Source organism: Punica granatum, chromosome 3 (assembly GCF_007655135.1).
Source record: "Punica granatum isolate Tunisia-2019 chromosome 3, ASM765513v2, whole genome shotgun sequence".
Taxonomy (NCBI): Eukaryota; Viridiplantae; Streptophyta; class Magnoliopsida; order Myrtales; family Lythraceae; genus Punica; species Punica granatum.
The window spans coordinates 13,797,943-13,815,648 of record NC_045129.1 but is presented as its reverse complement, the minus strand read 5'-3'; the positions used below and the strand labels follow the sequence as shown (position 1 = coordinate 13,815,648).

The following is a 17,706-nucleotide window of genomic DNA, read 5'->3' as shown; positions in this document are numbered from 1 at the left end:
TCCTGCCATAATTAAGTAAAACCAGTTTATAAGCATCCAAGGTACGAAGAGCTATGACTTTAACGGGCAGATAAGGGGAAAATAAAAATCCAATATATAAAGAATTTTGTACATTTTCTTTACATATATAATTATGAATTTATAATGTCATACATGTTTTTCTCCTTCGAGTCTAACTTTATTCAAAGACTCTTGAAAAGCTTGCCAAGCAACAGCGTAATGATCCTCGGAAGCAATGCCTTCCTCGACCACCAGCATTGCTCTTCTATACAAATGATCGAACCACTGGACTGGATTCGATATGTCAACATTATTGGATCCAAATTCAGGTACATATAATCGGTTAAAGTCCTTCCTCCACCGTGACAAAATATAATGGAACGGGATTTCCTCAGCCCCATTATAGTTAAGTACGCACAAGGCGTGGCGACACAAATACCCATTGAAGTTGAAGCAACCACAGATGCAACGGACCTCAGCTCCGGTTTTATCATAAGTTACTTCAAAATTTCGTAGATCCGCAAGATCTCCCTCTCCTTCACGTTCTTTCACGTGATACGTAGTAATCAGCCCATGCTCATGAACCTGAGTGATGCTGACACAAGAGGACATCGACACCACTTCCTCCTGGAACTTGTTGAATATTGATTTTGTGTACAATCTGGAGAGCTGCAGCTCGTAGTAGCATCTTGTTCTCAACGAAGGGTTCATGTGTTTGGACTCAGAATCATCAAGAGCTTCTTTCTGGCGACTCTTCTCCACAACCAGTTCATACATGTTAAAAAATTCCTGCAAAGAGGTTCCTCCATGCACGTAACCCTCGAAGAAGGAACTGACATTGTCACCTCGTTGGAAACCACTTATGCCGGCCAAAAATATGTCTTTTATGTAAACTGGTGCCCACCTCTCCCGAGAATCATACAAAGCTTGAAGCCACTCATGGCCCCCGAGCCCCAATCGCTGAATCATTTCTTCCCATGCCATTTCAAAGTCTTCCCCTCTAGGAGAGTCATAGACAATTTTTTCAAGCGCAGTAAAGAATGCACTGGGATTGTGTAATGGCCCCACATTACCAACAATGCTCTGCATCAACCTAGACAGAAAGAACCTATGGTTGGCCCTCGGGAAAACTTCAGCACTTGCGTTTTGCATGGTTTTGCACTGATCTGAAACAATAGTTTGTGGAGGACGGCCAGACATGCAACTAAGCCAAGCCCTAAATAACCAAATATAGTTCTCTATTGTCTCCTCTGCAATCAGACCACAACCTAGAAGAACAGATTGACCATGATGATTCACTCCAACGAAAGCAAAGAGCGGGATTTTGTAATTGTTTGACAAGCAAGTGGTGTCAAATGCCACAACATCGCCAAAGTAATTATAAGCAGCACGGGACTTTGCATCAAGCCAAAAAACATTCCTTAAGTTCCCTTCATCATTGAGATCCATCAGGTACAGAAAATTTGGATCAGCAAGCTGTGACCGACAAAAGAAGTCCTGTATGACTTGAGCATCTCCTTTATTAAGCTTCAAGTGCCTACCACGGCTCAAAGGGATCTCTCTTTCCTCGGGAGTTGAGCTTCCATTGCCAAATATATCAGCAACAGGGGCACGGTACAATTTAATTGTCTGTACCTCAATATCAAGGTCTGGCTCCACTTTATGTTTAGCACCATCCATCTTCTTGTGCGACTTCGAGTTCTTTGCTCTAACAGGATCAAACAAGTGGTTGTGTTCAAGCTTAACTTCATCCACCCTCCATCTATTTGATTCCACAAGTCTCAACCTTATCATTGCCAGACACCCCGTTCTCGTCTCTTTCCTTCGAGTGCTCGCCTCTTTGACTGTCTTGAACCCTTCACAATTGCAACAGAGCACTGCACCGCGTTTCTCTTTGCTATTCCGTTTCGTCCATGAAGACTTCACCCTAATGGCAAACCCGAGTTCCTTTGCATAGCAGTTATAATAGTTGTAAGCATCATCATACGAGTCAAACTCCATTCCTGGAACAGGGGGAGGGTACTCCTTCCAATCAGAACCACCATCTTGATGATCCTCATTGACTGTCCTGACTCTCTCATCCTCGGGATCATTGCCTATGATTTCAAGCACTTGGTCACTGTCATTCAACTCAAGCACTTGCTCGTCATCGTTCATCCCAAGCAGTTCATCACCGTCATTCTCAATATCGTTGCTATCAATCTCAAGGCCATCGCCTTCGTCTTCAAGTAACTGATCGCTGGTTTGAGAATCTCCAGTCTGTGAAAAGGAAAGCACCGAAACCATAAGCAGCCCAAACCCAGCTATTCCTATCATACTCACTAATGGCGGCTGAAACCAAATAGGAAACATATCTTCCTTGTCCGGTAACTTAGAAGAGCAAGAACAAAACATCTTTGATAAACGCTAAATCATTAATCAGCAAAGGGGCAATATACGTACGGTGATGTTGAGGTTAGTGTTCAGCGACAAAGCCTCGCCGGAAGGAGAAAACGCGCCACCGCCGGTCATATTTGGAGGGAAATGGTCATGGCCGGGGAAGGGGACGGACACAAAGTGGGGGCAACCGCTGAAATTCCTTAGGATTCAAAATAGCGGGACGTCGTCAGCTCTAATGCAATTGAAGAGCCATCAAGTAGCCGTCTTGTCTTGTCTCCTGCTTTGGGCAACCAGAGGCGAACCTGTACTCAATACCACTCACTGATTAGAACCGGAGATGTGCCGATTACAAAACCCTAAAATGGGGATTATTACCTGAGAGCCACTTCAACTATGGGGATGAAGAAGTTGGGTTGACGGAGAAGAGATCGTCGAGAGGAGAGAAGAGACGACGGACCGATCCACGACGGTCGGGATGAGCAGCAGACAAAATCTTCAAGGTAAGCAGAGATGGGAGGAAATGAACTGCTAGAGAGAGAGAGAGAGAGAGAGGGAGCTGGCCGGATCGAACCCGACCGAAGAAGCTTCTTTTCAAACCTTCGACCGGCCGGTCGTCCTTTTTTTTTTTTGTTTTTTTGAAAAATGTCCTGAGCCAAGTCATGACTAATGAGAACTGCAGTTGCACGGAAGGGGATGAAACGTGGGATTTTGGTGCGACCGATTATCTGATTCATTTGACTAACTTCGAGGTTTCTCTTGAAAACACGAACTCAAAGAATCGACTGGTTCAGTAGTTTTGGTTTTGTACGAACTATTGCTGCGATGCGCGGGTACTGCTTTTACTCTTTATGTTTGGGTAGGCTTACTGAATTTTTCAAAGATTATAGCGTGAGGTTCATTTGGTCCATGTCGAGGAATCATTCTGACCTGCGTCACCATTACCGGACAATATTTTTAACAAATGGATGAAGAATCTTCAAGTACAAAATGCTGCTAGTGATATTTGAAGTTGCAGATGATAAGCAACAAAATTATCCTCTGCTACCGCAAGATAAAGCAAAAGCAGAAGCAACTACAAACTACCATCAACATCTGAAGGATGCATAGAGTTTCTCGATCTTGAATGCAGTGACAATACTTGGCAATTCTAGCTTCCATGGACAAAAGACGAACCGCGATGCTAGGAAACTATACGAACAAACAGGCCTTGAGGTAAGTAAGGGGAGTAAAACCCCCGGTTCCTGGATAACAAAAGGATGTTTAATTAACATGACTTACAAGATCTGCCGAATCCCACCAGCAGATTCTACCAAAACTCGGATGGCAACCATCTAGTCTCCCGGCATCTGCCTACTTGGCTCGTTTTGTGTGCTTCTTAGTGGTACCAGTGGCTTCACTCTTCTTCTTTGATGTCCTTTCAGAGGCTTCTTTCTTCTTGACTGTCTTGCTAACCTTCTTTCTCTCTTCATCCTCATCACTCTCATCGTTCTCAGGATCATCGCTCCCATCATTGCTAACATCGGGTTTCTTTTTTGCCGATGATTTTCTACCCGAAGCTCTAGGGTTCTGTTGTTTCTTCACCTTCACGCTTTCCTTAGCTTCCTCTTCCTCACTTGCCGATCCATCCACCTCATCGCTGCCCTTCTTTCTCTTGGAAGTTTGCCTTCTTTGCTTGTCATCAGCTCTTAGTGCTCCAGCTCCTCCACTTAGCTTTTGCAGCGCAGGTACATATGCTGTTGTCTGAGACCAAAAGGTGAGGCCCGATCAATCAAATGAAAAGGTAAAATTGTAATAACACAGAATTAGCTGGTCTAAAATAACATACCCTGCCGCCAGCGGTGATGAAATCAATTCTCCTCCCTGTGAATGCAGAAAGACCATTAACATCTAGGCATTATCTTTGAAATCAATTTTAGATCTCTGACACACTGACTATCTAATGACACCAGGCAATATCCCACCATTCACGTAAAACAACACCATAGAACTCGGGCAATGATAACTTGCATGTTATGAGTTAAAAGCTGCAGATATCTCAAGAGAGAGAAGGCAAACCATCAACAAGAGCCTTTCCAGGCTTCATTTCCCGGGAATGGAATATCCAATTACTAGGGAATTGGCTACTATCTGCCCCGACTTCTACTGCTTTCTCAATGACCTATAAAATCAAAGGCAGTGTCAACAAGGGCATTTTAATTCACGGAAGCATTTTCTTACCATTAGCTTTTCCGGGCTTTTTGCCCCATCGATAGTGAAACAGCCAATTCAGTGGGAAGAGGCTGCTTTCAGCATCAACTTGAACAGCCCACTCAATAACCTACAAGTATTTCTCTAGATTCGGAATAAATGAAATTCATTCGGTGGAATTCCCACATTTTGCTAACTTTCAAATCATATATTCAGGAACCCACCTCTTGGATGCACTTGTGGAGTGTGGCACACTTTTCTTTGGGCAGCTTTGAAGCAGTTTCAAGTGGGTGAATTCCAGCCTGACAAAGCAAAGGTAGCAAGTTGAAGAAATAGAAGAGAGAGAGAATATGTCATAGCAGCAGTTAAAGGTGATGTCATATGATATTTCCACTATTTCAAAAACCCACAAGAAAAATGTTTCAGCACCCAGTTTAACATCAAAACCTATATGCTCAAACATTGATTCACAGAGGCAAATGCACCATTTGGAGCTGTATTTATATTTAGGAAAACTGACATCCCCCTGACCTGGTAAAGCACTTCATCTGCAACCCAATTGCCTATACCAGCCATAAAACTCTGTAAAAAACAACAGAAATTGAGGCTGCAGTAGAAGAATGAAGAAAGACCCCATAATGTAATGCTGCTTTTTGCTCAACAGTGTCTTAACAGCACCTCACTCTTCCAAAAGCCAATTTATTTTCATGCCCTGACTGGAGCTGTAAATCATTGCCAAGGTCGGACTTGGGACATTTAATTTTCTCTAGCAGAAGCAATTCAGGCAATTTTGCAAAACTCTTTTTCAGGAAAAGAAATAAAGACCTGATCAAGCAATAGTTTTTTTATTGCGATTTTCTTCTTGCTCAATGCCTCGGCAAGTTCATCCACCGTCATAGGCTCCAGTAGGGCATCTGGCCCAAGCTCAGATATAGGTGGCACCGAAGTCGGCTTAACAAACAAAAAGTTCAACAGCTAATAAGACTTCTACTCAACATGAAAGAAAAATAATTCATTAATCAAAAGTAATCTTGTCGTACATCAGTGAGCAAACGAACTCGAGCAAAGCGCCTCTTGTCTGTGAAAGATAGCTCCAGGCCGTCATCCAGCTGCAACGGCAAGTTTCTCAGCTGAGTAATGATCCGGATCATTCCAGGACAATGAACTAAATTCTCAGAATCAAACCCATAATTTTTATCCCACATCTATAAAACTCGGATATTGGTTGTCTGATAAAATGGGCATCGGAAATCACGTTACAAAACAAAGTGAAAAAGGCGGGACTAAATCCTAGTAAACTGAGCAGCACCACCAGTTATTATCCAAGAAAAGTGCATCAGTTTCTTACTTCTATAAATACTTTGGAATACTTGGATGGCCATTCGTCAGTTTCCTTTACAGCAGACCTGCAAGCAAAGGGTTGATGCTATAGTCAGCCCCATGAATTCTTCATAAATAGAGACATCACAGGAATCCACTGAATACATCACAGGAATCCACTGAAGAAGCCCAAAAATGCCAAGATGATAGGCAAAAGCAGGGCAGACGGCAAAGAAAAATGCCAGAGATTCCATTACACATGACATGTCCGAAACAGATGGCTAATAACTCTGTTTCAGCTTCATGGAACAATCTGTGGCCGAAATAAACAACTTAATATACTTAAGCTTCATCAAGCAAACATCAAACAACAGAACGAGCATCTCACCTTTTGTATTTTGTGACTGCAACCCCTTTAATATAGACAGCACCTGTCATTCCTGAAATACAAAAAAGCGATACTTTTTGAATGCTCCAACATAATAATGTTTAGCTCATAAACCATTTTCGCCATTGAAGCAAGCTCTCAGTCATCCGTTACACAACAATCAGTCAAGTTTTGGTGGCTCGATCGGACAAACCTTAACATGTCACAGTAAGTACATGTCAAAGTGGAAAAAGTGGGGCAAACCCTTGATCGGAAACATTGGCAGAGTTTAATGTAAGCAAGTTTTAGATGATAAAGATTGCAATTTTACCGAACTGGAAAGAAGGGAAAGGAGGAGAATCGAGCAGGAGCCACATGTTCTTTCCCTTCCTGTGGACACCGACTATCTGCTTCCCCAGAAGAGCGGCCTCGAATTCCGACGAGGAGACTCCATCGATGACCTTAGGGTCGTCAGCTACAACGGCCTTCTTGATCCTCTTGCCCGAGCAGTGCTCCTCAACGGCTCTTCTCGCCGCCTCCACCTCCGGTAGCTCCGGCATTGCCTGAAGACCAAGATTCTTCTTCCCGCGCTTTGGGGAAAACGTCTTGGGAGAAGAGCGAGAGCAGCGACTGTCACTGTACTGTCTGACTGAGGAAGAAGGCTATAATGTATGGATGAATTGGCTTGGAGCCGATTCGACTCGGCAGTATAGCCCCAAATACGACAATGCGGCTCTGCCGTTTGCTAGACCATATATGCCAACGGCTGAAATTTTCTTTTCTTGCCCCCCCCCAACAGTCTAATTAAAGAACGGTTAATTACGTAAAACCTAGTCAATTATAATTTATGCCCGTGTAATGCAAGGACCATTAAACGTGCTAAAGTATAATTACTGAAAAATAATTATTAATTTTAAAATAAATAAAAATATTTGGGATGTAATAATTTAAAATTGCTGAAATTAAAATTAATGCTTAAAATAAGAATAAACAAAAATAGTTTTTGTAAGTACCTATCAACCTATTAGTCAAACCATAATGTCATCTATGATGATTTCGCAATTTGTTATCCTATTAGGGGTCAAAGTTCGCTAGTTCGAATTACATTATGAGAGGCCTATATGAGCCTTCTTTGGTTTAGAAAATCTCTGTAAAACTTATTTGAAGGATTCGATTTTCAATTTTTTTTTCTGGCGATTATATTCAAGTTCTCTTTGAAAAATTTTCCATTTTTAATAATAACTTATTCCTCAAGAAAAATGGATTATATAGAGCTTTGTTGCTCAGACAGATTTAAATTTGAAGACATCATTAAAAATAAATTGTTCACGTGAAACCTATATCATTTTTACGATTCTTTTTTTTTAAATCTTTTTATAGGCTGAATGGAAGAAATACACCAATTGGATGTGTATTTTGAGGGGGCTATCTATAACATTAATGACATTGACTCTTAACGCTATGTTTGGTCGACCGGAGAGGATAGGATATATGAGAAAGATGAGAGATTATTTAAATTCTAAGTATTATAATTATCCTAATCAAATTTTTGGTGCATGTGGAGGTTTAGGATTAGGATATCAAGGGTGGTGCCATAAATTGTTTTTAAAATTTTTGAATAAATAGTTTAATCGGCCAAAAAAGATAAATAAATTAATATTGTGAAATTATATTAAAATTTTAATAATAAAAATTCGAAAATATAGAAAAGAGAAAAGTGGTGAAGCATTTTTAATGGCAGAACCGGGAGAAGAAGAGATGTAGCACGATGGAAGGAGGTCGAGTGCGGAGAAGGCGGAGAGTTCGGTGGCGTAGAGGAGGCAGATGATGGAGACATAGGCAGCGATTGGGTGGGAGGTGGGGTGCTGGAGGTGGAAGGTGTTGGTGGTGCCCGGGGAGGAGGAAGGGTTAGGAGGAGGGAGCCAATGATTAGAGAGAGAGCGTCAATGAACTTGAAGCGACAACCACCAACTTCAGGGTGTTTTGTTGATACATGTGGCTTGGGACCCAATTCGGGATTAGAGTCACCATTACACCATTTATTTGGCTGGTGACCATCTAAATCACCTCTCACCTAAGGATTTAAAATTTGACTTGGTCTTTCTAACAAGAGATATGAGTCAGAGGGGTTTTATGACGAGGCCCGCAAGCCAATAACTCGCTCTTTCGGTACCTTCCTAGGCTCATAATAGTTCTAACACTTTTTATTCGTTAAAGTCGAGTTATTTGATCATAGGGTCTGATATACATTTGGATATACAAAGGAAATAAAGAATGAATTACAGAATTCGCACGATACACGTGCTTATACAATTATACTGTCTGACTCTCGAATAATGGGCCACGCATTCGGGCTAAAAAAATAAATTGGCCATACATTCTAGCTAACATATATACATGGTCATACATTCATGCCAATATTCACGAAATTGGCCGAGTGGGCCAACAAACTAGCTTAAGGCCCAAAAAAAGGAAAATGGGCCCAGGACTCATAACCTAAAAAAATCCTAAGTCAATCACCTATATTTACACATTTTATTCACAGTTTTATGGTTTTATCCAATTTTATTCATATGGTCATATTTATATGAATTAGCCAATTAATCCCCAAAGTCTACAAGAAAGCAATCCTAATTCCTCAAGGTCAATTTGACCTTTTAATTCGGACCCTATGACTTAGTTAATGGTTAACTACCCTTAATCCTCCCGGTACGTATCAATGTACGTGATTTTTTTTAACCAATTCACAATTAAAAGACCGAATTATTATTCTAATTGATTCTAGTGGTTGACGTTAGTCTGGTTCAAGGAGTCCCAAGTTCTAATGACCCGCCCTCAAGGTCACAAAGACCTATATAGGTCCTAAAACACACTAATTACATCACTAATTAGCCCAAACCCATGAATTAGGCCAAGTATACATGATTATTACAAATTAACATACAATTTTCACGGTTTGATCGATTTTGACTCTAATAAACACATACAAGTGTGGCCAACACTCAGAAAGGTGGTTATTCACATTAATCAAGCGTAAAGACATTCAATTAGACTCGATCGAATTCCAATTCCCAAAGGTCGAAATGTTAATTAACTCAATTTCACCTAAATTGGGGTAATTGCTCCTAATTAGACACTAATTAAGCAAAATCAGACTCAATTGGAATCAAATCCACGTGGCCCTACTCATCATTCATACATTCATGATCTCCATACATCAATTGAAGCACAAATTACAAGATATGGCGACAATTTGGTCTTATTACACGAGATGAATGAATAATCGATATAATTAACACCTAATTAGGTCTAATCGTCCCTATTTCCATCAATTAGGACTCGGGTCAATTCAGCAAAAAAATTTCAGCATGCTTAAGAGGTCAATCTTGAGCTAATTAAACCTAATCAAACAAAGTTTCAAACAATAGAAAGTTAATTACACGAAATTAGGCCTAATCAAGCAATAAATCATCAAAATGACCCATTTAAGCCTATTTTACATAAAATTCCAGAATGTTACAAAGTCTGATTTCATGTTAATTCACCTAATTAAACAAATTCAAGCATAAGCACACGTAACCAAATTCGTAATTAGTCCGATTATACACAAATTGAGGCAAATTGCACCTAATTGACCCCAAATTGGACCTAATCACTACACGACCAGAATGTTAACACGGGCAATTAAGCAAGATTAAACCCAATTAGAACCAAATTAACACGTACATAGGCTAATCACAACTAATTACACACAAATTAACTCAATTAACATCAAATCGGGTTCAATTAACATGCAATTAGACTTTTTCCAAGTACAATCAAGATTAATTAGCCAATTTTGATCCTAATTAAGCAAGACACTACTCAATTAATCCTAATTAAGCTATAATTCACTCAATTTACCAACCTAGTTATCTAATCTACACATAATTACACTAATTAAGCAAGCATCCACCAAAATACAAGCTAAATAGCTTGATTTCAGCTCTGGATAGAGGCTTGGAGCCTCACATTACCTTGACTCCGAGAAATTTTCGGATTTCGAGCTCAAATTCGGCGAAATCGTGGTTTAAGCTCTTAATTATCCTACTAGTTACGGGAACCTAGGCTTAATTAGGGGATTTTGAGTAGTAATTTGGCAGAACCTCAACACATGAAGTTGGCCAAAAGTCATCTCTTGCTAACAATGAACCCCCATATATAAGTATAAAGGAATTAGGGGTCGTTTTGCAAAAATTGACAGTTTAGGGACAAAAATGCAATTTAACTTTTATAATTTGAGAGCTCTTGACAGGTCCAACTGCCTTAACTTGGCCGTTTTGACAACTAGCCCGGGAGCCGTTAGTGCCCGCACCTCCATACAGGGACGCAAAAACTAACCGCTCCCCTATCCTAAACTTCCACCTCGGTGGGAGCTGACTTGAATTGGTTGGGGTCAGACAAAAATTACATATATGCCCTTAAACTTTTAAAAACATTACATTTTCAACCTTTTCGGGATTTTAAAGCCCATTTGAGTAGAGAAAAATTATCAAAAAATATTCTCGGGTGTGAAAAAATTTCCTAAGTAGAAAACATCTCGACATAAATATTTTCACTACGTGAGAATATCGCTCTTCTCCATCTCGAGCCATTGCCCTGTTAGATAAAATATATGAATCAAAGAGTTTTAGTTAGAGAAAATTTATCATGTCTTTTTACGTAAAAATACAAGTAATTGAGTTTAAAACAAGGTCTTCGGAGAGTAAGCATCACGTTTTGAAATCCGTTTTAGACACGTGTTCCTAGAGAAAGAAATATTGCCGATTAACTCGTACAAATTTTGAAAATAGGCACGGATAGTCAATATTAAGCACTCAGCATTCGAGAACTTATCTATTTATTCTTGATAGTCCGTTTTCATACGGGCAATCCTCGGGTGCTTGGTCAATTCCCTGAACAATGATCCTAGCTCGGGCCGAAAAGAGGTACTTACGACGGGGGAATGGAGTTAGATATGGAGATGGAATAAGGAGTTGAAGGCGTTAGAGGGGTGACGAGGTTGAGGGCATCACCATCATCTCCCGTGATCATTTGGACAGATGGCAAATTTTGAAATTTTCATTCTAAAAGGGGAATAAGTCTATCATTTTGATCAAAATCATTTCCTTATCCAGGCTCAACCCACCTCCTTTGCTGGATTTGGGCCTTAAAGAATAATCTAGTCCAATCCTCCTCAATTTCCTATCCTAATCATCACCAAACACCGGATAAGGATTTGAGAAATCCTATCCTATGTAATATTAGATTGATCAAACATGGCCTAAGAGTATTGCTTTCTGGATTTGCTAAAGGTATTATTTATGCTATACCGTGCCTTCAAAAGCGAGACTTGGCTGATATATCCCTCAATACAATCACTTATGAAGTTCCCAATTCCACTAAAAGACATAAACAAATTACAAATGGGGAACAAATTGCTGTATATGTTTAGTCTCCACAATAGCATAAGAGTTATTACGTTGCATTTGTTAGAAGTGTCTCCTCCATAGCTGTCCCAAGTACCAGTTTCACAAATTTCATAGGTTGAAGGAAGAGCTTATACTGAACAGGGACATGAGTTTGATGAAGTAGTACCAATGATTCTTTTTGAAGACGAGGATAGCTATATAGAATGAGAGTCAAGAAGTTGTACTAATAGAGAGGTAGACGTAGGTACATATCTTTACTTAGATGATGGACTGGCTAACGTCAATGATTCTTTGAGTGATGAAGTTGAGAATCATAGTGATTGATTTGATTATAATTAAGATAATACGATGGAGGTTCCGTTGAATGATGAAGTTCAATCCTAACTTAGTAAAGGAAAAACTCTAGTAATATATAGTGTGGGAGTTGATGGACTGATACATCTGTGACTCTAGAATGATATTCAAAGATGTTAAGCATTTCATGTTAATCTTTATTTCGTAATTCAAGAAGGTTGTGCTTTTCAGAGAGGAAGATGAGAGTTCTAGAGTGATGGATCATTGTGATATTGAAAATTGTCCATAGAGGGTCCATACAATACAAATTCAGATTATATGACATTCATGATTAAAACTTACAGATCACAATGTTTATGTATCAAGACGAGTAAGAATCCAAGGCCAAATTGAGTGGATCGCTGAGAAACATAAAGAACATGAAACCACCCTGATATGACATACGAGCTCACATGGGTAGATATATAGAGCATAGCAAGTAACGAAGGAGTTGAATGAGGGAAAATATGGTAACTCATACAATTTGTTACCTATTTATGTTGACATTGTTAGAAAGAATAACCCAGGCAACATTGTGAGGTTCGGTCACCAGTAGACCCATCGAACAACGCATTGATGGCAAGACAACTTCGAAGTCTCGCAAGCGTGGGGGAACCCAAAGAATGGAGGTGCAAGAGCAAAATGATTTGCTTAATCTAGACCTGATTTGACCCGATGACAACGTTAATTTCAACATATGTTGGGTCAGGCATGTTCGAAGAGGGGAAAACGATGAGAAGGATAACAACTAAGCTGCTCTCGCCCTCCGTAGCTGACGATGTGCTTTTTGTAACAGACTCCCAAATGAGAGACTGATTGGGTTTATTACTAGGAGTATATTGGAGGTTCTTTTACCTCTTCCATTTCATTTTTTTTTTATTTATGCGATTGATGTATTGGAATTGTCGTGGAGCAGGCAATGGCCGGTTTGTTCGGTCAGTCAAGAACTATATCTGCATTGAAAAGCCAGACATTTTTGTTATTATGGAACTGAGAGTCAGCAGCTCGCAGGCGGAAAAAATATGTAAAATGTTTTCTGGTTTTTCCCATGAATAAATTGAGGCACGTGGGTTTTCAAGTGGCATTGGAGTATACTAGAGGGCAGGATTGCCCTCTGTAGAGATGGCATTGCGGGAGCAAATATTCGATGAGTATTACTAAACTACTTGGCTGTACAACACCTCATTAGAATGCTTGAAAGTAGGAAACTAACTTAAAACGAGCCCACAAATTTTCACTTATGAGTATTTTGATTGATTGTTACTCGTTCACTTTGCATGAGTAACACTCACCCAGTATTTTTTCGCACTGTGAAGGGATGGCTAGATTTCCTTCATCAAGAAGGAAGAAGCCTCGATTGTTTGTTGAAGGAAGAAGAAGACGAGAGAGAGAAGGGAGACTTTGGAGAGGGCCCCCCACTTGATTTGTTTCCACATGACACGCAACAACATTAAGTGCCACGTCCGCGGAGAAGTTAAAAATGACGTAAAGTTTGACATGGTGCTAAACTTGATACAAAGGCAATAATTGATGCTTTTTCTGTGCAATTTTGTAAATGGCTTGTTAGAAATGGTACAAAGTGCAAAGTTCGTGCTTTTTTGAGTAATTAACCGTTTAAATTTTGATATACTGAATTTAACGTGTTTTTAGGGCTCATCTATCTATTACATTATCGAGTATCACAATATCATTAGTGGACCGTTACCAGCGAATTAAACTGGTATAGTGACCGTTACTAACGGGATAAACCGTTAACGTAGTGTCAAGAAAAGGCCATAATTGTTCTGATATCGATGTTGAAATTATTGAATTTATGTTATATGAGTATGTTAGGATCATTGATTTAAGTTAATTGATATGTTCTAATTTATTAGACTTTAATAATGTTTGAATTATTTTTTACTAAACTATTTGTCTACATGATTTAGAATAGCCGTTTGTATTCGATTATGGTATTGTTTTTCTATGAAATATTCAGAAGTAACTTTCATTGTGACTAAGTTGCTTCTCATGGAATTTATATGTGGAAACAAGATTATTTGGACAATGCTTGAATTCAGTAGGAGTGAGTATTGGTTACTTATTGAGTATGTGAAATCTCACCCTTTATTAATTTTCCTTAGATTCAGAGCCAAGAGATCACTAGATATTATAGCCGTATGAGAGCATCTTGGGGAGTCAGAGGTGTCTAGGGGATATCATACTTGTCTGGTTTTATGTTTTAGTTTGAAAATTTTTTAAGTCCTTATATTTGTTGAAGTTTATATCTTTTCGTATAGGTTTTCTTGAGGTATGGTTTGAACTAGAAATCAGAGTTCACAGCGGAAACACATGTTTTATCTTATATTTTAGGGCAAATTACAAAAAAAAACCCAAGTTTTGTAAAATGTCTCAGTTTTGTCCTAAATTTTGTTTTGTAACAAAAAAGCCATAAGTTTTCTAAAATGTCTTAAAAATGACCTCCGTTATAACTTCCGTCAATTTTTGCCTACGTATGACCTACGTGGACTGTTAAAGGGACCCACTAGCCTACGTGACCTACGTGAACTGTTAAAGAGACCCACTATCAGCAGCAAAAATTGACGGAAGTTATAACGGAGGTAATTTTTGAGACATTTTAGAAAACTTATGGTTTTTTTTGTTACAAAACAAAATTTAGGACAAAATTGAGACATTTTACAAAATTTGGGTTTTTTTTGTAATTTACCCTATATTTTATTATTTGAAATTACTATTTATAGATTTTATAAAATTGTATCGATACTGAAATCTTTTATAACTCCTAGCATTCAGGTTCTTTGCTAGCTTGGAACCAGGGCGTTATATATCGGCTAGTAAATAGTGGCTTAACGATGAGGTGATGTGAGGTGATGATTTATCGATTACCATTATATATTATCAAAACATATTTTATGAAAATTGAAAATACAAATATTAATAAAAGAAATCACTTGGTAAAAGAATTAATTATATTTTTCTCATAGTTGTATATTTCATTAATTTTGAGTTTCCAAAATACGAATATATCATAACATAAAATCTTTCAATTATAATTTGTTAATTATACTGTTCCAAAAAATATATAATAAATAATTATTATACTTAGAATTATATAGATAATATAATTAGAATGAAAATATAATAAAATATTAGAATTAGTATTGGTGATCCAAAGAGTAATAATTAATAATTTTCAATGTTTATAACTTATATGAAAATTTTTTAATCTAAATACAACACTTTACTGAATAAAAATTCAAAATTTTGTGAACCAATTTACTTAAAAAATTATTACTAAATAATAAATAGAAATTACAAAAATACAATAACATTTTTATAGGGATAGAAATATCAAATATTCTTATAATTATTTTCAAATACTTTTATGTTTTATACATATAAACATCAACATGATAATGAAAAATAAAAAAAAATATGAAATATCAAAATGATTAAGTTAAGATATTGTTTTAAAAATATTGTTAGATTTAGTGCTCAAAAATAAAATTCGTGCATCGCACAAGCCATTTAATTAGTTGTCTATTCTATGCTCTAAGGGCATAGGATAAGCAAACTCAAATTACCAATTTTAAACTCCAAATCATTAATGCCAAGATTCTTTATTTTTTGTGCCTAATTTACCCTTACTCTATCTTACCTAATTAATTCTAATTTCCTTTTTACCATATAATCTCTAGCATTTTTAGGGTTTTAGGGTTTTATGATCACCAATAGTTTTCTAGAAAATATTTTGTCTCTTTGTGAAACCATATATGGATAGAAAAATCCCATATGATGTTTTGAATCTTATTAAAAATGCTAGAGATTATACTATAAAAGGAAATTAGAATTAATTAGGTAAGATAGAGTAGGGGTAAATTAGGGGCAAAAAATAAAGAATCTTGGCATTAATGATTTGGAGTTTAAAATTGATAATTTGAGTTTGCTTATTCCTTAAGGCATAGCAAAGAAAAGCTATAATATATATATATATATATATATATATATATATATATATTTCCTATAGCCACCTATATCTAGTATTTAATCAAGAGAACAGTTATAGCAATTTTGGAGAAACTATATCCAATTATTCCTAATTCATCAACATTAAACCTAAGAGAAGGAAATCAAACAAAACAAGAATTTGCTCACCAAAAAAAAAAAAAAAAAAGAATTTGCTCACCAAGCTCGCCCGAACTGGGTCGGGCTCCACGACTGAGAACCGGGTCAAGCCTGCTGCTTGTCAATCTCGGCCTCAACTTCGGTGGTTGGGCCTCCACCTCCTTTGTGGGCTTCGAGAATACAAGGCCCATTGGCAATAGATCGATATTAGTTCCTCGAATATCTCAACCGGACGATTCCATATGGTGCCAAAAAAAAAAAAAATAGTGTAAGCACGTTAATCGTTGATTATATTATATAATATAATAAGACCAGAATAATATTAAAGTAATCAATGATTGAGTATTATTTATTCGAATTATTAAACTAACTGTATAAGTAATATTTTAAGGAGAAAACTACAATCTTTAGCCAGCGTACTTTTCAATACTTATTAACCTGGTCCTACGCTGGCTAAGATTATAAAGTCATAAGAATAATGATAAAAAAAGGGGAAAATACTTGTGTGATTGTTCACCTGGTAATGCCATAAACATGATGGGATGTAAATATCCTTAATAAAGTCATAAGGGTAATGATAATAAAAAGGGGGAAAATACATGTGTGATCGTTCACCTGGTAATTCCATAAACATAATGGTACGTAAATATCCTTAATAATCATAGGTTTCTCGACTCTTCGTTTCATTTCTCCGAAAATATTATTTATTTTTAGTTTAAGACTCTTAAGCTACCAAACATCCCACGTTTCCTATGATCATCTTATAAGAAATTGAAAGTAGTTGGATTTCTTCTACGGCCATTGATATTGAAATGGCAAGAATCACGTCGAAGAAGACGCAAGACCCATATTCTCCTATTTTTAGTGGTAGTTGCAATTAGTGATGCAATTAGATTCGATTGGTTGATCGGTAAAAGTTTCCTAATTTGGAAAGGGACTGGTTGTGCAGCAACCCGAGTCTTTCCTTAGGCAAACATAGTGCTCTCTTTTGATTTGTGCGTGCCAATAATCCTTACCTGGTGTTTGATGTTTCTGAAAAGACAACCTGAACTTAGTACTCTCTTACGCGTCTATTGTCATTTTTCAAAGTACAACATGGTGTAAGTTCAATCACCGTTCCTTGTATGAACAAACGCCAATGCCATATTTTTTATTGGCTCGTAACAGTATCACCCTCCTCGATACGCGGAACTGCTTTCGATTTCCAGTCGAATCGGACGCTAAAAACAACCGCTAGATTACCATTAAGTGTGACAAAATGGAGGATTCGATTGAGGACTTCAAAACCTAAGAAGTCACTGGGAAGGGAAGAATTCTTATTAAGATTCTGACCAAAATTCCAAACCACAAGTCACCAAACCCATCATCGCTCAGATGAGAATTCAGAGACCCCATGGCAATTTGCCCCAAACGCAAACACCTGATAAAACAAAATCACTCGGCTGATACCTCCGACCCCACCTCCGGCCCTGCCACGTGGCGCCCTCTCAGCCGTCCACCCCGCGCCATCAGTCCGTCCCTCACTTGTGGCTTTGTCCCAGTCCA

General features: G+C 38.0%; 2 protein-coding genes across 5 annotated transcripts; both read right to left on the bottom strand.

Annotated features, from left to right (window-relative positions):
* Positions 1-71: 71 nt before the first annotated feature.
* Positions 72-2,951, bottom strand: LOC116198466 (protein FAR1-RELATED SEQUENCE 8-like). The gene is made up of 3 exons (XM_031528615.1): positions 2,755-2,951; positions 2,443-2,681; positions 72-2,259 (listed from the first exon to the last, which is right to left on the bottom strand). The coding sequence occupies exons 2-3, from the start codon at positions 2,509-2,511 to the stop codon at positions 148-150; spliced, it is 2,181 nt and encodes a 726-aa protein (XP_031384475.1). The 5' UTR covers positions 2,512-2,681; positions 2,755-2,951; the 3' UTR covers positions 72-147.
* Positions 2,952-3,358: 407 nt separating this feature from the next.
* LOC116198467 (formamidopyrimidine-DNA glycosylase) lies at positions 3,359-6,937 on the bottom strand. Of its 4 annotated transcripts, none has more exons than XM_031528617.1 (10): positions 6,585-6,937; positions 6,275-6,326; positions 5,915-5,972; positions 5,607-5,675; positions 5,392-5,517; positions 5,098-5,148; positions 4,791-4,868; positions 4,597-4,696; positions 4,205-4,239; positions 3,359-4,119 (listed from the first exon to the last, which is right to left on the bottom strand). In XM_031528617.1, exons 1-10 carry the CDS (start codon positions 6,811-6,813, stop codon positions 3,730-3,732), a joined length of 1,188 nt encoding a protein of 395 aa, XP_031384477.1. In that variant the 5' UTR covers positions 6,814-6,937; the 3' UTR covers positions 3,359-3,729. The 4 variants fall into 4 exon arrangements, with proteins under 4 accessions (XP_031384477.1, XP_031384476.1, XP_031384479.1 ...); XM_031528616.1 differs by lacking the exon at positions 4,597-4,696 and adding an exon at positions 4,435-4,537 and having other exon boundaries at positions 6,585-6,934; XM_031528619.1 differs by lacking the exon at positions 5,098-5,148.
* Positions 6,938-17,706: the final 10,769 nt, after the last annotated feature.

Coding starts and splice junctions, on each gene's coding strand:
- LOC116198466 (XM_031528615.1), bottom strand. CDS start 2,511: ATGACCGGCGGTGGCGCGTTTTCTCCTTCCGGCGAGGCTTTGTCGCTG. Junction 2,260..2,442: donor ACACTAACCTCAACATCACC/GTACGTATATTG, acceptor TCCTTTTCACAG/ACTGGAGATTCTCAAACCAG.
- LOC116198467 (XM_031528616.1), bottom strand. CDS start 6,813: ATGCCGGAGCTACCGGAGGTGGAGGCGGCGAGAAGAGCCGTTGAGGAG. Junction 5,676..5,914: donor ATTCCAAAGTATTTATAGAA/GTAAGAAACTGA, acceptor TTGCCGTTGCAG/CTGGATGACGGCCTGGAGCT. Junction 5,149..5,391: donor AAAAACTATTGCTTGATCAG/GTCTTTATTTCT, acceptor TGTTTTTTACAG/AGTTTTATGGCTGGTATAGG.